This window comes from Vigna umbellata, chromosome 2 (genome assembly GCF_029865625.1).
Source record: "Vigna umbellata cultivar VRB3 chromosome 2, Vumbellata_1.0, whole genome shotgun sequence".
Lineage (NCBI taxonomy): Eukaryota > Viridiplantae > Streptophyta > Magnoliopsida > Fabales > Fabaceae > Vigna > Vigna umbellata.
In genome coordinates, this window is record NC_142166.1 from 36,779,580 (window position 1) to 36,803,557 (window position 23,978).

At 33.9% G+C, this 23,978-nt stretch overlaps 1 protein-coding gene and 1 long non-coding RNA gene across 2 annotated transcripts; one reads left to right on the forward strand and one right to left on the reverse strand.

The window, feature by feature from the left end:
• Positions 1–8,004: 8,004 nt before the first annotated feature.
• On the reverse strand, positions 8,005–10,352 carry LOC124843452 (uncharacterized). The gene is made up of 2 exons (XR_007029284.2): positions 9,804–10,352; positions 8,005–9,079 (listed from the first exon to the last, which is right to left on the reverse strand). It is a non-coding gene; the product is annotated as an uncharacterized LOC124843452 (long non-coding RNA).
• Positions 10,353–22,276: 11,924 nt separating this feature from the next.
• On the forward strand, positions 22,277–23,660 carry LOC124843512 (uncharacterized). The gene is made up of 2 exons (XM_088106668.1): positions 22,277–22,913; positions 23,019–23,660. Exons 1-2 carry the CDS (start codon positions 22,548–22,550, stop codon positions 23,388–23,390), a joined length of 738 nt encoding a protein of 245 aa, XP_087962794.1. The 5' UTR covers positions 22,277–22,547; the 3' UTR covers positions 23,391–23,660.
• The last annotated feature ends 318 nt before the right edge of the window (positions 23,661–23,978 follow it).

The following is a 23,978-nucleotide window of genomic DNA, read 5'->3' on the forward strand; positions in this document are numbered from 1 at the left end:
ACTAGTCTACAACTTTTTCAAGTCATACAACTTTTTCAAAGTCATACACTTTTCAAGTCATAAACATGTAAGGTTTAGACATGCAGATTTCGGGAGGAAGATTATATAGGATCATAATTATTGGCCAACATGAATATGATATATTTGATGCTTACACATATGGGTTAAAACCATCAGAACATAAATTGAGTCATACATTGTGTGGCTCGATGGAAAAATCATGATATACTCTTCAAAGTGCTTTCAAGCCTTTCATTACATGGATGACATAAAACACCATTTGTCGACCTATTCTCATATTGCCATGTCATTTCTCTTGCAATTTGTGTTGAGACATACATTCTTTGTAGTCTTAGAATTATTGGCAAATAGAACATCAATTTTACAGGAACTTGTTTTTTAGTACTTATTCTCGTATTACGTATTGATATCTTGGTTTTCGAAAAAATTTGCATTCAAACAACGTTTCATCATTCTTACCATATTCATTATCATAGAAGAGCATGAAACCATCCACACACCAATCAATCCTCTAGGACTATAATCCTAACTTTGACATTAACCTTTTTGCATCATAGTAAGTTTTAGGCAAACTCAAGTTGATGCGTGTTACATCCACAAGCATTTTTGCAATAAAATCTAAGCATTGGTTAGGAACATTCCAATTGTACTTGCAAGCTAATAACCTGCCACACATTGATAATTTGGAGTCTGATGCTCCTTCATACAACAGTGTATTTTCACCGAACAATAGGTTATAAAATCTTTTAGTTTCGTCATTTAAAGCCTTTTCCATGTTATCTGAATTTAATACTTAGCACGGCTCATGTTGCATAAGAGCATCATGCACCATGTCTTGTATCGACATAATTTGGTCATTTGGTTCACCTTTCGTCTCCACACCCCTCCAAGTTACATCATTATCTAAATCATCTTCTACCATTCTTTCATCATGGTCCGTCCAAATCAAATAATTAGGCTTGAAATCATGTTTGTAGAGGTGAACCTTCATAACTCTCTCCTCCAAAATCTTTATACAATCACACTTAATACATGGATATCGAACTCCTCATCATTGTGAGAATAATCTTGTTCACTAGCTTTGGTTATAAGTTCTTCAACTCCCAATATGAAATACTCTTTCAAAGCACATCTTCCTCTATGACACTTATCATACATCCATGCACGATTTGATGGAGCATGATCCATGTTCAATACATATACCAATTAAATAAAAGTTACTAGACGGTTGTATATTACGACAATTATTGTATGAAAAGTCTTTTCTAAACAAAAACCTAAAATAATGTAGGTCCTCTTTTCTCTATCTTACTATGTTTTTCTATCATATCATCATTGTCTAAAGTCGTGTTGTAACCTTTAAATTTAAATTGATTTTTTCCAACCATCTATATTATTTCAAAGCTCTTATTTTAGCTTTAACTTTAAAGTAGTTCTTAAGTCATAACAAAAATATAACTAAATGTCAACATAGTAAAACAAACTAAATCAACTTAAAGGGTGGTTGTATACATTAATTTTTGTGCAACAAAATTTTAAATTGAAATAGCTCAAGCATAACAATGTTACAAAATTACAATACCCACTACCTTAAACTTATGTGGCACTAAAGCACTAAAACAACTTACAAATTACAAAATTATAATATTCAAAAACTCACTCCCCTTTAAGCATAACATTGGTGTAAAAATCTATCATTACAAGAAAAATGAAAATTATTTATTGATATTTACATATGGATTTTAATTCGTATGTAACACAGGTATTACATACAGATTTTACATACGAATTTTATCTACCGGTATTTCTGTATGCAAAATCCATATGTAATGTTGGCACGTTTAGGCGTGAACTTTACCTAAGAATATAATAAGTATGTAAGCATTTAAAATACGTATGTAATCTAAAAAAAATTACCTACCAATCTTATATATGGATTTTCAAAATTAATTATTAAAAAATAAAAGTAAAAATGAAATATAGATATTGACTTGAAAACTTTTTTTCTCACGCTCCATCACCCAAAGAAATATAAACCCTAAAAGTCTTTCATTCTTCCTTCTTCTCCATCACCAAAGAAATAAAAACCCTCAAAACTTTTCATTCTTCATTCTTCCTTCTTCTTGAGATGCTTCATTGTCTTCATCTTCACTTGTTACTTCTCTTTTCATAGGGAAATACAACTTTTCATAAGCTTATCTCTTCTCCATTTTCAATCACTCTCAAAATTCTCCAAACATAACTCGGTAAACCCTTTCCCTTTTCTTTCATTTTTTGTGTTCAAGTATTGCTCAAGTTTTTTTCTACGTCAGCTACACCATCAAGTTCAAAATACATACCTTAATATGTTCTAATAACAAATAAACCAACTATGGTACTGTAATAGTAGTATTACCAATACGAGTTGGCAGTGGTACCAATGAGGGGCATTAATGTCTTGAAGATATTATGGTTTTGATGATGCTACAAGATGAAGAACGTGAAGACTTTTGTTGTATTTATTTAGAAGCATTTTGTAGAATTAATTGTATAGGAATTACTTTGTTGATGTAAGAACTCTTGGAAGTTTTCCTGTTTAGAGAGTCTTTGCGCAGATAATCGATTATTTGGTATAATAATCGATTATCACGAGCGTATTTGAAAAAGAGTTGCTCGCGCAAATAATCGATTATTTCTTAGAATAATCAATTATCACTGTCTAATTTAATATTGCCCAAGTTGCGCAAATAATCGATTATTACTCAGGATAATTGATTATCACTTTTTGAAAACCCCATAAAGGAAACAAATAATCGATTATCACTTATGATAATAGATTATATTTGGCAGTTGGGAGTTGTCTTTTCATTTTCTGAACCTTGGGTTATAAATAGTGTTTTCCATAGCTCTTAGGAAGTAACTTTTCATTTTGAGACTATTAGAGCTTTGTTCCTAAGGGAACTCTTTGAGAGTGAAAAGGAATCTATGTCATTTGAGAATACAGTTTATCTGAGGAAGTTCTCAAGTGATAGTGTTGCTCTTGTCAAGTCTTGTGAATAGGAAAAGCTCGCACTTAGTGTGTCTAAGGTCGGAGCGATTCTCTTCAAGTTGGCTGAGCAGGTTCTTCCATTCATTTGTCGAGGAAAGGTTCTTCCATTCGTTGGTCGAAGGAAGGTGTTTTCTATTCTTTGCTCATTTCATTATCTTGTAATCTATACAACAATATTTTTAGTGAAAAAGGTTAATCATTATTCATAGTAATTAACAAGTGGACGTAAAATCTTTTGATTCGAACCAAGATAAAATTTCTATGTTGATTTTCTTGAACCTTACACTCTCTGCAGTTTTAGCATATCAACTGTTTGATAAAAGTTCTCTAAGAAAATCAAATTTTTAAAATGACCATTATATCTTGTTTATTGACCGCTACACGCTTTCCACTCTTATAATTGCTTTATATTTCGCTGCGCGACTCGCTGATACCTACAGGCAGTTCTCTTCCTCCAACTAATAAAAATAGCCAATGTTAGACCTAAAGCCCTAAATTCATAAGTAATAACTACTCACCTAATCTTTTTTTATCAAGTAATCATAACTTATGTTATTTGCAATCAACAAAACATCATCTAATATAAACAAAAAGTGAAAGAAATAAAAAACGACCAATTGGGGACTGGGTAACATGCAATAAAACTAGAATTTTACATATGCAGGGGGGATTAAAGTCGTGAAATGGATGGAAATCTACCATATTGGATCATAACACAAAATGCAAAGAATTAAAATGAAAAGGCTATTAAAAGTATGAATTTTAGTTTGAAATCAAATTTTTTACTTAAGATAAGGTGTCATATACAATTTTTATAAATTGAAAATATAGTGATTTAGTACTTTTAATGTGTATGATGGTCATGTGTAGTACCAAAAGTGATTTAGGTGTGCTTTTCAAAGGCGAACAAAAATCAGGTGCGAAAACTTTTTCTTAATGGAATTGACTTCATATTACAAAGAAACGAACCATCTAACAATTAAAATTACACTTTGAAAGACAAAACACAATCAACAAAACAGACCTTAATATGAATATGAATCTTCCAAAAACCTAACACCATTAGTTCCCTCAAAATATCCTACCAATACACAAAAGTCTTCCATATATAACGTCAACCACACCATACATTGATATGTGCCAATATGAGAAAACAACAGAAAGATTAGGGTTTTCAGAATTTACGAATTTTGGTATTTACAAAGGAACCAGCATTACTTACCAAATGCATAAACAACGAACCAAGTCCATATAACAATGAACAGTGATTGACCACAACAACGAACTTATGATTCTTTGTGAGTCAACACGAGATGAATTCATTACAGGGTGAACAAAGAAGGTTAGGGTTTCCACGAACAAGATTAAAGACTCATCAGAGATTGAGTGACGATGAACGAGGCAACCTGAACGCGAGAGTGGGAGACTACGACAATGCAAGAGAGGGAAGAATCAATGAGTACAGTGAGAACATAAGGAAGTGCAGTGCTTGAAATGTTCATGAGCTAAGTAAAAAAATTACTTTTATTTTTAATTATTAATTAATTCAAAATTTGGATATACCCCTAGTAAAATTCCCATGCTAAGGTGTCAACATTACATACGGATTTTACATACGAAAATTTTGTATGTAACTCAATTTTCAAAATCTGTATGTAAAATTATTTGCATATAATAATCTGTATGTAAATCACATTTTTCTTGTAGTGAAGTATGACAGGTCTAGAATTTTCTCTATAGTTTGATGCTTGTTAAATAGATTTTGAAAACTTTTCACTATTAGTACTAGACATTATTTGCAGGGGTTAGACAGTCTACACACAGTGTTGAACATTTAAGGATTTCTGAAAGCGTTTAAAAACACAGCAAAAGATAGCAAAGATGAAAACTCGTTTTTATACCGAACTTGAGCTACGTCCATTTCTCCTTTAAACACTTTTAAAGGGTTTCACTAACTTTAATAAGTTATAATGAGTTTCACCACTCTTTGTTTTACAATTGCCCAATTGGCTAAAACCGTTTAATTCCTCCAAAGTTAAACAAACCAAGTGTTTTAAATCACTCATGATTATCCAAAAATAACAAAGTGTTTTTAAAACACGTACAAATGAAAACCTCTCTTAGAGGTGATATAGATCAATACAAAGTATATGTGAAAATATTGTTACAAAGATATTTTCTCAAAGTTAGACGATGCATTATCATAGATAGAGAATTTTGGCAGTGTAGGAATATGTGCAATTAATTTGTTTCTTATATCTTGTTATTTCTCTTCTTCATGCAGTCTCCTATTTATAGGAAACTTCGAAAAAGATTTGTTACTCTAGAGCATTGACTTTGGTATTGTTGTAGCCTTTTGTATGTTGTCAAATGCTACTTTGCTTGTATAGAAAAATTGAGTTGTTGTACGGATTGGTCAGACAGAAAACATTGAAGAAATATTCCTAGAATATCTTTGTATTTCTTAACATCCTTTTGAATCAGCATAGAACTTTTGAATAAAGTATTTATTCTTGAAGGGTTTGCATAGATAAAGAGAAACATACAACAAACAAAAAGTATTTGTAGATTGGATTTAAAATGTTAAACGTTTATTATAGCGTTTAGCATAGTCCTTGTACTATAATGTTTGTTCTCTTTATCGTTTAAGATAATGTATTGCGTTTAGGATATTTTGTTCTCTTTATCGTTTAGGATATTATTTAGACATATATATACACAAAATTCATCGACAATTGAAATAAATTCTTAGTAAACTAAAATTACTACAGATCCTTGACGGTTAAAAGTTTGTCGATAAACTACTCATTAATAATTTTATCAACAAATAGGAAAAATTATGAATAATTATTAACTATCAAAATTTGTTGATAATTATTTATGAAGAATGGTAATTATCTAATTGTTAATTTGGTTTTTCTCTCTCTTTTTTCATTTTCTTTTTTATCTTATTTCCACATCCTTCTTATCATGATAGTCATTCCGATTGCTTTGCCACTAGGGATGGCAACGGGTTGGGTCTGGCATGGATAGTGCCTACCCGCAACCTGACCCGCATGCAAAAAACCATACCCGCAACGCGACCCGCTACCCGTTGGATATCCGCATAAAAAATATTCGCGGACTTTTTTCAACTCGCAGATACCCATTGGATACTCGTTTTCAACCCACAAATATTTAAAAAATATATTTTGTGAATTATTAAATAAGGTTTAAATTAAATTACAAGTTAAAGAGAATAATTTAATATATTTGCTACATATTAAAAAGACACAATGTAATTTTTAAATAAGTTAAAAGAAAAAAAATATGAACAACTTTTGAAAAAAAAAGATATGAACAAGAAACATGTCGTAACTGAAGTCTCAATTTAGTCACAGGATTAACCCACAAATACCTATCAATGTACGAAATAGAGAGATAAACAATTTTCAAGAGAACGCAAACAGGAACCCTAAATCTTAATTCCGAAAACGAACGCAATCACAGAAATCTTCAAACCGCGATAACCATCATGGTCTTAAAAAGTCCAATCTGCATCAATGAATTAAAATCCAAAAAAACTCAAAACACTCATTCCAATCATAACCCCAAAATCGCGTCACCAATCAACAGGGAAGAAATCAAGAAACGAACTCCCAAAACGCAAATCAAAATGTACAAAAGAAATCCCCAAAATCAGAGAACAAATAAAACCCTAATTTTAAATCCCAAATCGGAATAAAACCCCAATAAGAACCAAGAGAGAGAGGAAGAGGGAATGAAGCCTACTCCCTACGCGAGCTAAACCAGAAGGAAGAAGAAAAGAGTCCTCCCTTAAGAGAGAATTTTCTAATGGGATTCTATGTATATGTCTGATATCTCTATTAGGGTTAGGTCAAAAGTTAATGTAACCCCTTTTTTCTTTTTTTCTTTAAAAAAAAGGTAATTGAAAGGAATCCTAAGTCATTGTTATTAAAATTTCTCTTTAGAGTAATAAAAACATTTAATTTTAGAAAATATTAATTAAATTTTTATTATTTTTTTTTCGGGTAACGAGTATCCGTTAGATAGTATAATACTCACATCCGGCTCGTTTAGAAGCGGGTATTGAAATACCCGCTACTCGTTACCTGCGGGTAATAAATATCCGCGGATAATAACTATCGATCGCAGGTTTTATCCGATGGTATTCGCAGGCACGAATTTTTTTGTCATCCCTATTTACCACCATTGCGCTTTAGTCATAGTAAAATTTTGGCACTTAATTTGTTAATGAAATTTGTCAATAAAAATATTCGTCAATAATAAAAATTATAAATTTACTAACAGATCTATTATTAATGAATCTTTTCATTAATAATAAAAAATTTAATTTAATCTCAATTATTGAATAATAATTACGTCACTAATTAAAATTCTAAAATATATTTAATAAATCTTATTTTCAAGAGATTTCTTCTATTAGTCAAATTATTGTATCAATTTAGAAAAAAAAAATATATGTAATCAAAATATATCCTAACAAATAATACCCTATGTATAATTTAATCATTTTTATGAGATGAGATCCGTTAGTTCTTTCTCTGACCATCCGGACCCTCTGGCAAGCGCCAAAAGAGGAAAAAATAAAGTAAATGCAACAAAAAACAAAATGCCTGTAACCTTGTTGCTACCAAATGCTCGTGCACTATCAGAGTTAGGCTGAGATTATTAATTGGTGTGTTCATCTGAGTGGGAGAAAAGTGGGGAAAGTAAAATTGGGATATGATTCTGCCAACAACTTATGAGGCAATACACATAAAACCTACATTTCCAGTTATCACTTTCTGTTCCACCTATATATTAAATTTTTGTTCTTTTCCTTTTGTCCCGGTGTTGAGCACCTGCATCCCACTAAAGAAATAAAGAAACCTTCATTTTAATAATTAATGTTTCTTGTTTAGTCATCATGCGTAACAAAACAACGCCATGTATAACAAATTTACATCATTGTAAGAGATGCACTATCTTTTATCCTTCAGACAACAAAAACAAAAGAAAAGGTCTGATGGGGCTTTGTCTTAATAAACATCACTCCCTTTGTTCTGGTTTCGATACAGTGTACCATAACAGAAGTAGCACGATAATTTTAAGGAAGTTGAGACTATGTACCAAACAAAAGGAAGAATGCAATAAAATGGAGATAGAACTGTGCAAAAAGGTCTTGTCAGAAACCACACGTTCATTTTCTTCCTTTTTCCATTGCATCAATCAACAAAACAATTCGTTAGAAGATGAAAACTTGTGTTTCCATTATCCATGGATAAATTAATGTTACATTTTGCAGATCAATTGTTAATGCTAATAATATATTATAATAAATTTACTTAAAGAACCTAATTTACGACACTGTTATCTCCAATCGATTACTTAATTGATGATCAGAGAAAACCTTACTTATTTGGATAAGCTATGCCTAAAGTTTCTTTGTTATCTTGCTAACCTTTCCTCGCAGAAGGGTTTCTTTGTTTTGTGAAATGATGACACCACCTAATATTAAAGGTACCTTTTGTTTTTCACTTTCTTTAAGTTATAATATACATTTAAGTTAAATACATAGTTAATATACAAAAAATTGTAAAACTTGCAACGAATTATAAATAACGTGATTTTTAAATAATAATTATGAAAGTCAATAATTTACCATACACAATAATGCATATAAATAGAATGATTAGAAAATAAGAAAGATATATCCTGGAAGATAATTAATATAATAAGATTTGATTAGCCCAAATGGGTAACTGAGAATCGTTTGTGATTAAGTTAAACTTAATTAGAATTAATTTGATCACATGAGGGGATATATTTTGTAGAAGATAAAATAAAGAAAGAGTAAAAGAGAGATTCGAAAGATTTTCAAAAGACAGCAGAAAGACGTCTCCTTTTTATAAAGAAAGAAAAGATAGCAATAAAATAGAATCTATTCTACAGAATATTTTGTCACACAATATGCTTCAACTTACTATCCTTCTACATCAATGTCTTCCACTCACAAAGAATTAATTGCTGAAAATGATGAAAAGAGAAATTAAAGGGACGAAAAACAACAATAATTGAATAATTGGTAAAGCTGATCAGGCGGTGGAGATCCACACGACATGCAGTTCTGTAACACGAATCCACCCGAAAATACATAGAACAACGTTTTGAAAATCAATGGAGATGATATTACAGTAAATAATTTGCTTGTTATTGACATTTTTTTAAAAAAAAATCCCTTTCAGTTAGTCATTTTTCTTGTTATTTGTAAACAGATATGAATGGAAAAGCTATTATGATATAGGTGCATATGCTCACACTATTTTACTTAGTTAAAAGTGTAACATGCTGTCTATGAAAACCCTAAAACAGATCCTATACATAGACAGACAGATGAGATCTTGAGACTCATGATGAGAAATTTGGATCCAATGATTGAAAACAGTGAACAAGAGAATGATATATAGGACACTGAAACTGAAGTAAGCATGACAGAAAGATCTGAAAATGAGTAGAACCAGAATTCAAAAAGCAAATGATGGCTGCCCTTTTTCTATCGTGTTGAAGACAAGAAGGGCACATGTGCAGTCAAATTTTTTCATCATTACACGGATCCACCACTGAATCTCACTCACCATGAATCTCCACAGATAAAAAAGGGAACACAATATAATCAACGCAAAAGGGTATAACAGATGAGTGTGTATAAAGCTGAAAATTCAAAGAAAACATAATTATTATTATAACTGACCTTGAGAGGATCGTGATTTTGATGATGGAAGCTGTAATTGAGGGGAATGAAGCCTGGTCCGAGGAGACAAAACATAATCTGCAGATGTAATATAGAATTATTGCATCTGAATGATCTGATGTGAAGGTGGAGTTATATATTATCGATTTCCTTGGACCACGCAGCATTCCCCTCAAAAGATGATAGCTTCCGGATCTTGTTCATTATAGCTGTATATATGACTAACCCTTTGACACAAAGAAGGTGCTTTCGGTTGTGTTTGGTTCTGATATGGAAGAAGGCACCATATTTGAAGGAATGAAATGAAAAAAAAAAATGATTTGGTTTCAAAAGAAAGTAAAAGTAACGCGCAGAGACAGAGAGAGAGTGGAGGATGTGAATGGATGGGGTCTGTTGGTGATGGTCATTTCTGGAACACAGCTGTAGTTGTTGGATGAGAGGGTTTAAAGGTGACCATTCTCTCTCTCTCTCTCTCTCTCTCTCTCTCTCTCTCTCTCTCTCTATGCTATGGAAGCACTAAGGTAATGAATGGAGTTTATTATTTCTTGTTTCTGCCATTATAACTCTTTCATTCACTCTAACTCTACTTGTCTTTTATTGTCTTGGGGGAAAATAATCACCATCTTAATAGTAGATTGTCCAAAACAAAAAGAAACAAAGTAGATAAAGTAATAAATGTAAAAAGAATTATAAAGTATTCGAAGGAAGAACTTCAATTCTTCCCCTAATATTTCGAAGTAATAAGATTAGTTTAATGAAGATTAGTTTAATGATTTTGAAAGAAAAAATGGAAAGACAGATTCAATTATCCAACAATAAAGAAACAAAATAAAAGAACAAAACTTTATAAATATATTAATCGATAAGAAATTGTAATAAATAAAACTTCTTACATTATTAGCAGAGATTATCTTTTTACATTAAAAAGTGTTTATATGCGTGTAGTTTTGATAAACTTTTGCATCGACATTGTTAATTGCAGACCGATTAAAAGATAAGAATTACTAAAGCTCAAACTTTAAGAAAAAATTATTTGATATTGTTTCTGTAGAATAAAAAGATCCTCGTATAGGTAAAAGAAGTATCCAACAATAAGTCCGTTATTTAAACTAAAAATAATAATAAAAGATTCCAAATTGGCCTTAGATCGTATTCACGTGAGAGTAGTTGTAAATAATTGTACACTATAGACACACATCAGTTTTATATATTGTTTAAGTTAGACGCATTTTTTTTATAATATAAAGCAGTAAAACAAATTTCCCAATTAATATATTTTCTTAAAAAACTCACTTTAATTATGCTTTGGGTATGAATGTATGTATATATCGAAATGCAAAGGATCACCAAATTTTTAGACAATATCAAACGAATACGGTTCCCATGTCATTGAATGTAAATATAGTTTTTTTTTTTTTGTGTTTCTTTTAGTCGAACTAATAAAAAAAATTTGTCATACATCTAAATTATCATGGTCGTACTTACGAAAGTAAAAAGGTATAAGAATAAAATTGATTTAATTAAGTATATATTAGGTGGTCCACTTTGATACCATAAATTGGATTAATTTTGAAGCTCGAAATATTCCATAACAAGTTGATAACTTTACTCATATTACGCTAAAAGAAAGTGACGTGTACTACAGATTTTTCATACCTAAGTTTTAGCATCTTTAGTTGATTACAATAAAAACAATATTGCAGTCGCAACATTAATGCTAATAAATTAATAAAGATTGTGCAGATCAGTGAATAAATAAACGAGCATCGTTTATCAATCACCCAAAATAACCCATAAAAAGCTGTTTTAGACATTACTTTTTTCTCTCATTTGAACTTTTAGACGCTACTTTTTGAAGAATTAGAATGTATGCTTATCAATGTAAGTTTTCTTTTCTTTAATAGAGATTTATTGAATCACATAAAATGTTTTGCATACATAACGTATTTGTTTCTTCGAGTTTTCCAATAAATTTGCATGTATAAAATTAAGGTTACAGCACATGCATATGTAGATTTAATTTAGCAAAAAGTAGTGAAGAGATTGAGGTTGGAAGAGGCTTAGATGTGCATGAATCATATGACAGTTCGGTCACCCCAATTCCATGTATTGTCGGGAACAGTAGATGCATGCATGCGTAGATGTTGTGCTGTGAAACAACTTCCATGCATGCACTGGGTTCTTTCAAATGAGATCAAGGAAAAAATATAAGTTTTATTAATTCTTTAATATATCAATGGTTTACTAATTTAATGATATAATGTAAAGTTAAGTGAATGTATAAACACGTTCATGTATCAATATTCTGATTGTTCGTTGAAATATTGTTCTTAGAATGAATCTTCTTATCTTAAATATTGTTCGTTTTTAAATCTAATTTTTTTCATAATTTTTTCTTTAAAAAGTAATTTAAACAACTAAAAAATATATTTAAATTATTCTTAATCTTAATTCATAAACAATGTAAACTATTAAAATTACGAAAGAATATTGCAAATAAATTAACCTTTCAACTCTTCAAAGCCAACCACGATATACATATAATTGTCTTTGGACAAGTAGTTGTGTATATTTCGGGAATATTTTCTCCAGAATAATAAACTTAATAATTAAGAATTAATTATAAGTTATACATTTTAAAGACAAGTCCAGAAGGTATCCGTTTAAGGCGAAACGGATGTCGACATCCGTTTTGCCTTAAACGGATGTTGACATCCGTTGAAGGATGTCATCCGTTTAGGCTTCGTTTTCATTTTACGTTTTAGGGTCAAAGGATTATTGGAAAGATTATTGGAAGGATTATTGGAAGGGTTTAGGGTTTAGGGTTTAGGGTTTAGGATTATTGGAAGGATTATGACTACGTACCTGGAGAGGAACCACGACAAGCACATTACACCACAAACGCACTGCACCACGTACTGCACCGAAAGCAAGAAGAAGATTGCTTGATAATTCTTTTCACGATCACTGAGCTTTGCACAAATATATTTTACTCATACAAGGAACTACGTAGGTTATCAGTAAAATATGTTATAAATGAGTAAAATTAAAAAACAATAATTCTAAAAATAAAATTTTACTGAGGGGCAAAATAATAAAGGGGAGGTGGAGGGAGAAGGGTGTGGTGGTGGAGGGAGCAACACCCTTGGCTCAACAAGTCGAAAAACAAAAATAAAGTATTGGGCTAACTTAAGAGGCCTTTCTTCGTTATCTCCCTTTTTTCCTTTCTGCACTCCATAAAGATGTAATTCCCCATTACTCCTTATTAAAATTATAATAAAAATCTCTAAATTTCTTTATTTTCTATATTTTTGAGAATGGATATTTTGAAATATATTTTTTGAATTGAAAATTATTTTCTGTAAAACTCCGAAAAATGGTATTTTAGAAATAATGGTATTCTAAAACTATTGAGACTCGATTATTTTAATATTAAATAGTTTTATTATAAATAGTATTGTTATAAACGAGTTTCATTATTTTAAAATGTATCATCTCTCTAGAAACCACTTCTTTAGAGTTCTCTACCATCTCTCTAAGAGTTCTAACAAGTCATTTCTTTGATTATCAGGAAGTGTTTAATCGACCACGGCAACGAGGTTTACGTTTCTATCCGATCAGTTTCTATAATAGAGTAAATAAGTTTCAGTTCATTTTTGCTCTTTTTTCTCTTTATTTGTTATCTTCGTGTTAATACTCTTTGTGTTTAGATGATGATAAATGATCATATGATGTTTGGATGCTTGATATGGTAGGATTTCATTGTTGTTGTTGTATGATTGTGTTTAATGAAGTGTATTTAAGTTTGAAATTGAAGTCAAAGTGTTTGGAGTTAAGAGGAATCAAAGACTTGAGTTGTGAGGTTAAAAATAGAGGGTTTGATAGATGAATTGGAGGGATAGGTATTGGGGTGAGAGAGCAATTGTTTCAGGGCTGTTATGAGGTCATTTGAGACTTGTTAGAGTGGTTTGTTAGTTGAAATCTAGTCTAGACAATGTTAGAAGTATTTTTATTAATGTTTTGAATTGGTTTTAACTACATTTTTGGGGTTTGGAGTAGTGAAATTTGAGTTATAGGTTATGAGTCACATTGGTTAGTTTACATGTTATTGGTAACTCATTTTAGACTTGTTAGAGTCCCTAAGCTACTTAAAAATAAGCTAGAACAGGTAGGCTTCAATTTTGATCTCTAAGTTGAGATTTTAGTTGTTTTTGAGTGGATGCATTGTTGTAAACAGTTGGTTATTAATTTAATATAGGTCATACTAGGCATGGCCTAGAGGAACTCAGCGCAAAACAACTCATCCTTGAAGGAGATGACTTGGGTGGTCAGCCTAGGTGGATGCCCTAGATGGTCGACCTGGGTGGTGCTCGGTCCCAAGGGAGACTGTATGGTACATAAGCCCCCCAAACTTGAGCATGATGTTATTTTGTGAAGGGGTTGTGCACTTCTCACTCCTGATAAGGATGGGTTCTTCAATTGGCTTTTGTTTTTGTGTCTTCTTTGTTCGTTGATTAAGGTGAGTGGTTGGAAGACTAAAACGGGTCGTACCTTTGATAGCCGAGCCAGATATACAACTCGTCCTTCTTAAGCAACATGCCATAGATATCCACGGTCTTCAATTTCGGTGAGGCTAGTCGGGATTTCTTTAGTGAAGATCCACGATCACCGACCTTCAGGTGAGGCCGACCGGGATTCCGTTGTTGAAGATTTGTGGTCACCGATCTTCGTTGAGGCCCCGATTGAGATTCCTTTGGTGAAGATCCATGGTTACCAACCTTCGGTGAACCGGCCATAATTCCTTTGGTGAAAATCCACAGTTATCGACCTTCAGTAGGTCAACAGGGTACCTGTGAGGCCATGGGTCACCGAGTAGTTGAGGTCAAGGTAAGGTCGAACACCTGAGGCCAAGTTTGGTTGGGTACTCTGAGGCCATGGGTGACTAACAATTGAGGCTAAGGTATGGCCGAACACTTTAGGCTGAACATTTGAGACCAAGTATGGTCGAGTACCTGTGAGACCATGAGTGATCGAGTAGTTGAGGCTAAGGAATGGGCGAACACTTCAGATCAAGTGTGGCTGAGTACCTATGAGGCCATAGGTGGCTGAACAGGTGAAGCCGATTTATGGTTGAACAATTGAGGCCGAAGACTTTAGGTTGAACACTTGAGAAAAAATGTTGTCGAGTACATGTGAGGTCATGGGTGGCCGAGTAGTTGAGGCCAAAGTATGTCAAACACTTGAGGCCGAACAGTTGAGGCCAAAGTATGGTTGAATAGTTGAAGCCAAACACTTTAGGTTGAACACTTTAGACAAAGTGTTGGCGAGTACATGTGAGGTCATGGGTGGCCTAGTAGTTGAGGCCAAGGTATGGTCGAACACTTTAGGCCGAAGACTTGAGACCAAGTGTGGTCGAGTACCTGTGATGCCATGGGTGACTGAACAGTTGAGGCCAAGGTATGGTTGAACACTTCAGGTCAAACATTTGAGATCGAACACTTGAGACCAAGTGCGGTCGAGCAGTTGAGACCAAATACTTTAGGCCGAACACTTGAGACCAAGCATTTGAGACTAAGTGTAGTCGAGTGGTTCGACCAAGTTTATGCTGAACAAAAATACAGAGGCCGAACGATTTGGCAATTGAGGTCTTCCAAAGTACCATTCATTAGTTTTTTATGGTTACAATAGGGGATACTCGTTTGGTCTCATGGTGGGCACCAAAAATTTTCGGGTATATGTTTGAGTTCCCTTACTCAAAGCACTTCAAGTTGTCCTAAACTCCCTAATGGTCTTCTATCATCCAAGTTATGTTGTTCTCTCTCCCTCCTTCTAGTCTAAGCCTTGCGGATAGGTACCTATCAAAGGCACTTTGACGCTCAAGTCAATAATATGACCGATCGGTTAACATAACAAGTAATGCATATTATGTGCATTCTCTTTTTTAAGTCATACCTTGGTCTTTTATTTATAATGGTTGTGATGAGCCTTTATCTTTTGTTGGCCTAATGCCGACCCAATCGCCCCTTAATCTACATTAGGGACTTAATGAGTCATTACCATTGGTAATCTGACCATACTGTTAGGTCATACTCGGCACGACCTAGAGGAACTCGGCGCAAAGCAGTTCATCCTTGAAGATTAATGACTTTGGTGGACGGCCTCGGTGGTCGACCTGGGTGGTGCTCAGTCCATGGGGAGACCGTACAGTAACTTCCACCCCTCCATAAACCATCGTTATACCGGAAAAGTACCTATCGTTATCTCGCTCGGTTGTCTCGAAGAAAGAAGAGGACATAGAGCTTGTACACGAAGATCGTGTTTCATCGTCGGCGAGCCCCATGCCGCCCCTTTTCGATGACTCCTCAGACGAAAATAACTGAACGGTAGACATTTTATTATCCTGACACAAAGAATTAACTACACAGTAGGAATAATAAAGAAGAGAAATTGGTGAAAATAACAGTCATAAGTAACCCCTATTTATTGAGGAATTATGTGTAATTATCGACGTCTTCTCACCGTTGGATTAAGCCACGATCAACAGACTAGATCAAGCGTCTTTGCCACTTCTTCAAGGTGCGAACCACGAGATGGTGCGAAGGGTCTTTCTTCCAAACAAACACTCAACCACAATTCAAAAGTAACTCGATCAACTAAACTAGACAATCCCATAGTGGACGAGCTCCCACAAGCAATGTTCCCCACCACGAGCAGCCTGATACAACAAACCGCAGCACCATGTAAACCTGGCTCGTGCTTGAGGGGCCTGTGAGCCATATGACCGTATCGTCTTGTCTGTGGACAGCTGGTGGGGAGGTTCATAGCCTTAACACAACCTCTATTCAAATTTATTGGTAAGCCTTACTTATTAGAAGTTGGGTTGTGATTACAACTTTGCTAATCATAAGTCCTGCTTGAAACGTATTAATACAAGTCAAAGGTAAGAAAGTAAGTTATTGTATTTATTGCGAATTTAAAACTTTATTGTGACCCTCGATCGGTTTGATTATTCACTTGGAACGTAGAAAGAATTTGACTAAGTGTGCTCGGGATAATTTTAAGAACATTTATTCTAGAAGGTTTTTTCTTTTTAATAACCAAAAGAGCTTCTTCTCACCACATCTCCTTTCTCTATCAATCCTTCACCACTCATCAAGTTACCACCCATCACAACGGCATCAATGACTCCCCTTCCCCCTCTTTCGTAAGAATTCTTGTAAGATTCGCTGGACAACTCTTCATCTTCCTTTGCTCGACAATGCTTCCTCTTCCTCACAAGATTCTCTCCTACCAGGTCACAATACCTTATTATCCAAATCTTCTCCAATATGGGGAAGCTGGATCTGTCCATCACCATGGCACCAATGTTCATCGCGTCACGGAAACTCCCCGACGGCAACCACTGCTGGAAGGCGCTGAAGCATAACGTCAAAATGTCGGCATCACAGGAGAGAATGTTGTTCATAAGGAGTTGCAGGGTGCCAACGAGGTGGTTGCGGAAGGTGTCAACGGCATTTACGGCGGTGCTAATGTTGACGGGTGAGGTGAGGAGATACATGCCATGATGAGCAACTATGAGAAGAGGGAGATTAGAGTTTTTAATATATTTTTAATAAAGGATATTAAAGACATTTCACTAGTGTTACAGGGTGCAGGAAAAAACAATGGGCTGCAAGAAGAAGCACTCTAATGTAAATAAGAAGAAACACGACTTTGACGTGTGCTTGTAATCAATAGAATGGAATTTCTTTCTGCATTTCCATGTTTTCCTTTCTGCACCTCCTAAAATGTAATATCTGTATTTTATCTTTGATTAAAATATATTAAACATGATAAATCTAGGTTTAATTCATATATTTTCCTTCTTTCGTGGCTTTCCAGAAGTGGTGCTAGTAAGCTGCACCTCCCTCCATCATTTTTGTTGGCCATTGAAGATTGTCTACCCAAGTGAGAATCTTTTCCTTCAGTCTGTGCAAGAGGTAACGAAGGAGTCCCAGACGGAAGGGAAAGTGAAGAAGGGTACGAAGCTGGGGTAGGTGGAGTCGCCGAGCTAGGTTCGCCACCCGCACGTGTCGAGCTTTCGTGCCAGTTCGTAATCGGGGCCATTCGTTCGGAGAAACTGTCAAAACCACACAACAGAGCAATGAAGCCATTGTCTCTCAAACTCTTCACTCTCACCCTTTAGCTTGCATGATGTCGAGGTCAAATGGGGTCCAAATCATGCGTTCCTGATTCAGTATTCGTGGAAAATTTTCTTTTTAAATGTTCTGGAACAGACATTCCGCTAAATGTATTTCCAGGTATAGAAATACTTTTTTAGCTCTTAATTTGGAAAAAAAAATTATATTTCGAATTAAGTATCTCATTTCTGAATTTGACAAAAAAAAAACCGTAGAATTTTTTTATTATAATTTTAATGTAGGATAATTTGGAATTTACAAGTTTTGTAAGGATGCAGAAAGAAAACCCCCCGTTAGTATTGTCGTTTATATTAAGGAAGGATGCCTTTCCCGAATTAACTTTGGATATAGATGTGCTTATTTGAATGACACTTTTTCTCCGCTAACTTTTAAATTTGAATTCCATTTCCATGCATTTTTATGTTTTAACTATACATTTTAAGAGTCATAATAATAATAAATGGAACATAATTAATACATTTAAAATAAAAGGTCAATTTATAATGTTTGAAATTTCCATTTATATATTTTAAAAAACAATTGAAACAAGAATGATAAAAAAGTTATATTAAGTTTTTTTTTTATCCATTTGGATCAATAAAGCCAATATTTCTTACAGGCATCGCATAATTACCGGTCGATCATATAATATAAAAATTAGAAAAGAATTAGTAATCTTTAATTCAAATTTAAATATCCTATGATAACAAAAATTTACTGCAAATACAAAAAATTAAAAGAAAAAGTTTAACATTAATTATCTACTATTAAATAAGAAAACATGGTATAAAAACACGTTGAAATAAAAATAAAATTTAAATTAATACTTATAAACAGGTTTAATTATATTCAATCCATAAATTATACACAACAATAAAATATTAAAAAATATTATGAATGAGATAAATCTTCCCCACTTTGACTCTCTGCATACTACGGATTATACAAGACATATCCATGCAATGCAAGTTGACAAACTTAAATATTTATTTATTTTGTTATAATGGACCACGAATTGACCTGGATAACCTGTCCCACGTTATCATTAACTTCAAATAATTTTTAACAAATATAATTAAACAAACAGCAAAAAAAAATGAAAATTTCACCTTAACATAATACTAAAAAAAATATCTAGCCTGTGATAATAACTCTAGTACAAATAATTTTTCGTACAAAAGACAGAATTGTGAAAGATAATGTCGTCAAGCTAAATCACATGTCTGTGAAGAAATAACTTAAATGATGTAATTTGTCCTTTAACTCCAATGGTTTTTGAGAGATTTCTGTAAGAGAATTTGTCAAAAAGACTAACCCTTTAGGGATAAAATTATGTTTAGAAGTTGGCGGAACTCCATTGAAGGCAATTGTTGCAGATGAAGTTTGGAAGGTGAGATTTAGCGATCGAAGGAGATGGGTTAAAAAGAAAGGAAGTAAGAAAAAGAGTATTTGAAGTTTAGTTGGTGACATAGGACGTATGATTCTTGGTATGGAAAATTTGTCCATTAACCTTGATAGTTTTGACAATGATTAGACGAATCTATCTAAGGGTAATAATGATTGGAAGAGCAATCAGTTCATTTAGGACTTTGAGGCACCTAATACCTAACTTTGCGAAGCTATTGGTATGAGGGCCACCCATTTGGCACAATTGGCATCCCGACACCTATCCCTTCCTCAAAAGCATAAGGACCCATCTTAATACCTTCACGTTTACACGAACACCAACTTCTCGGATAATTCATACTTACCCAAACGGAAAGCAACCCCAATCATGGCCGTTTCAAGACAAATTTCATGTCCCTTTCACGAACAAATCAACTTCCCATCCACGGACCAAGCCAATGCCTCTCTCCCCACGCACTTTCTAGCATTATTTTTTCAACCATAAAATTTTTCAAGGTTAAATATTTTTAGTCTCAAATTTTTGTCACAAAAGACTTTTAGTTTGAAAACAAAAGAAACATGTGAAAGTTTGATTTCTGTGGTAGTACATATATAGTACTGTCTGTTTCTGGTTTTCTAAAAGGTTCATCCTCAACCAGTCCCACATTTTGTTGGGTAATTTTGTGTGCAGTTTAGCATTCCATAAGCTACTGTATCAGTGCAGTTTAATTAATTTTATTATGTGAATAGTTTACTTTTAAATGCTGAACTAAGAATAAATAGAAACAACATGACATATTTTAACTTGAAGTAGCCACTAGAGCTGTTCCAAGGATGAAGTATGTTTTTGTTTTGAACTAATGTAAACTCCAATGGAACAGACCAATATTGAGGAAGAAACTTGGAGGAGTTTGGAGGATGAATAATTTTTAAAAATGTTCGAGAAGTAATTCACTTGGCGTGCAATTGCGACATTTGTGGTGTTGGGGCATCTGAACTTCTTGACCTTAGCGTTTTTTGTTTTGCTTGTATGCACGAGACACATCACCAAACACCAACCAAGACTGCACCAACATAGAAAAACCAATCTGCAAAGGCTCTTAACCATGGACGGAGATTCATAAAGCAAACCTAAACCATGCTAAAGCTTAATTTGACAAGGACTCCTGTCCACAGTTTTGCTACAAAACAAAACCAGGAATTAAGTGGCTTCCTAAGGCCAACTAGTATGATTGGCAATAAATGTAAAAACTCGCTTTCCGTGATTTAACTCCATAATCTGGCAATATTTTGTCTGTATTAGGCTGCGTCTATTGACCCTTATCTTCTGTGCCATGGAAAATCTACATTATTAAATGATTCCCACTTCATCTTATCTCTTCTCTTATCTAACCAAATGACAGACACGGATTACAAACTTTCACTGTAGAATATATGTATCTATATATATATAGCTTATTCACTGCTTCTATTACAGGGTTTAGCAAAATGGTAAGGACTCAATATACACGATTACAATTAGGAATGATGAGCCTTTTTTTTTTCTAAATTTATCCTTTTCTACTTTACAACTCATGCTAAGAACACAGTTCCTTCATTTCCCTTTGATAACTTGTGCAGAGTATTAGCATTTGACTCAGCCATCAACTGTGTGCAGAAAAAAGACACTGCCCCTTTACCCTGTTAACTTTGCTATCAACTGTGTCAATCAGACACACTATCCGGTCATATTTTGTATGAGTTCATCGATCTTCAATATTTAGCCACCTAATTTAGAAAGCAACCTGAGAATAATGACACGGGATAAGAATTTTCTTGTCAACAGATCCAAACAACAAAAGAGAATAGGTCCACTTTTGACAGAAACATTAGTCCTTCCATAACAAAGTAACCTCCAATTTAGCTGGAACTTACAATCAAACAATATAATATCTTATTCTTGCCACCGTTGATTTTTGGCAGCCACTGCGTGAGAGTAGCTCAGCTGAATGATCAGTGATGTGCCATCCGAGTTGTATTTACCCCCTTTTCTTCAATCAAGTCCCGAAGAAATAGTTAACTTCTAGCATATATATATATAATGATGTGCATATATGGACCTTGTTTTGTGTCTGTTTCTAAGTTATTGTTGACCTTCTTTTCTTGTCACTTTTATTTCTTGAGATCAACAACCATTTAACCAAAGCTCTTCAAATATATGAATGTTCTTTAGTTATTCTTGATGATTACTTTCTCTTCTTAAACAAAGGCAAATCAGCGTTCTTATACGTGCTGCTGGCGGCATCTGAGTTGTAATATTATGATACTAATATTGGTTAATGTATCAGCAAGGTACTGTGTTATTGCCACAGTTAAAATGTTCAATTTCAATTACTGAAACAGCCACTTACATATAGAACCTGTAGATTTTCTTTTACCTGACAGAGTGAGTCATTAACTCTTACAGATGAAATTTACCATATAAGTTCCTTAACATGTATAATTCATCAAGTAAATAATCTTTGCTTCAATAGATACTTTTATAAATAAGTTTAATTTATTTCATATATTTAAAATCAACTCATACATTTGATCTTTCGCATAAACTCTTCCATCTAATTTCTCTGAAAGCTGAGATGATGAGCTGATTTAATTTATGCAGAAACTACATTAATTTTTCCTTCTTCTATACAGACAAGAAATTGGTTTTGTTAACTTGAGAACTATTGTGGCCGACTGAATATACATTGCAAGGACTAATATCATATGACACGCTATATATTTGAGGGCTAATTTGGCTATTTTATTTTCTTCCCTGGTTTGGTTATAAAAAAGCAACAGATACGTGTGCTTGTGAGGGTGACAAGTGACAAGCAATCAGTTCCTTCTACAAACAAAATAGTATATGGCCGATAGATAGTCTACAAGTAAACGAAGGAAGCAAGATCATTTCTTCCTACTTAACAAAAGATAGAAAGAGTCACACGGTATCTTATCCCATAGGACACCATGATCCTTCCATTAGAAGTTGCAATAACGTGATAGAAATGGTTTTTAGATACTTTCTTTTATGGCTAGCTATATATTCTGCACCTGATCCCCCCTCACCGGACTTTTAAATCACATAATTCTTTTTTATTTGTTCCTGTGTATCCAATTCCAAATTCACCCATAAAATACTTCCTTTCTCACTACTCACATGATGGAGGGAGATGAGAATATTCAAGCATCAAAGGGGAAAAATGATGAAAGCTTCGCCAGCTTGGAGGCACCAAGGAAGAAAAACAAGAAGATAGAAAACAAGAGGAGGTTCAGTGATGAACAGATAAGGTCACTAGAATGCATATTCGAGACAGAGTCAAAGCTTGAGCCAAGGAAGAAGATGCAACTGGCAAGAGATCTTGGCCTGCAGCCTCGCCAAGTTGCCATATGGTTTCAAAACAGAAGGGCGAGGTGGAAATCAAAACGCATAGAGCAAGAATACAGGAAACTGAAGGATGAATATGACAATTTAGCATCTAGGTTTGAGTCCCTAAAGAAAGAGAAGGAGTCTTTGCAAGTAGAGGTAAGTTTCTGGTTGTTGTTCTGACAAGATTACTTGTTAGTTCTTACTGTTGATTCTCTCAACAAAGCATGCGACCCTTAACTTAGTTATTTGTTCCTCAAACAGTTGCAGAAGCTAAGTGATTTGGTGGTGTCATCACATGATGGTGGAAGGGAAGACAAGAGTGCCAAAGAACACAGCATAGAGGATGGTGGTTCAGGCAGTGGATACAGCAGTTGGAAGCCTGAAGCAAAACCAAGGTTTTCAAATGAGGGTTTGGAAGAGAGATTAGGTGTGTATTCAGATGATCAGAACGAGAATAGCATCATGAGGAGTGAGAAATCTGAGGACAAAGGACACCAACTTCTCAGAATGGATGATAATGATCACGCTGAGATGCCATTAGCATCACTTGAAAAATGGTACAGTAGTGTGGACCCTAATGGCATCTTGGACCAGTCATGTAGCAGCTCTCAGTGGTTAGATTTCTGGACTTAAAAAAGTGAACAACACTCTGCGTTCCATGTATGATGTTTGTTTCCTCCAACAAGGAACAAAGATCGGTTCATACTTGGCTGGAAGATCTTGTGCTGCCAACTGGTCAAAACTCAACATTCCAGCCTTGAAGAATGTCGAATAGGCCAAGAAACTGGAAAAAAGTTTTGTAGGCTTGATTTGATAGGGAGAGAATTAAGCTAGCCTCACCAAATTCAATTGTGTAGAGATTTGGAAAAGGAAATAATGTGAAATGATGTCTCTGTTTGTTCATGCTTGCATGCCTTTCCCATCCCTTTGCGTGTGTGTGTGTGCGCGTGTTCTTTCTTCCTTTTCCTTTTCCCACTACAAGGGGTTAATACTTAATATTCTTAAGGGGACCTCTCTTTTATCACTTTAGCTTATTCCAAGTGCGATCTCTACAGGAACAGAAACAAAACGAATGAACCGTGTCAATAAGAAATTGCTCCATGGTTCAATTTCTTAGCTTTTCCTATGGACTTATTTCCATGGTAAAAGGAGAGTGATATGCTATCTCAACTAAGTTCACGGCCCTTAGAGCAGAAGAGAATTCCAGTAGAAAAACCTGTT

Bases quoted from the DNA above. Each gene is read 5' to 3' on its own strand.
- LOC124843512 (XM_088106668.1), top strand. From the start codon at position 22,548: ATGATGGAGGGAGATGAGAATATTCAAGCATCAAAGGGGAAAAATGAT. The intron at 22,914-23,018 runs GTAAGTTTCTGG...TTCCTCAAACAG, and splicing joins AGGAGTCTTTGCAAGTAGAG to TTGCAGAAGCTAAGTGATTT.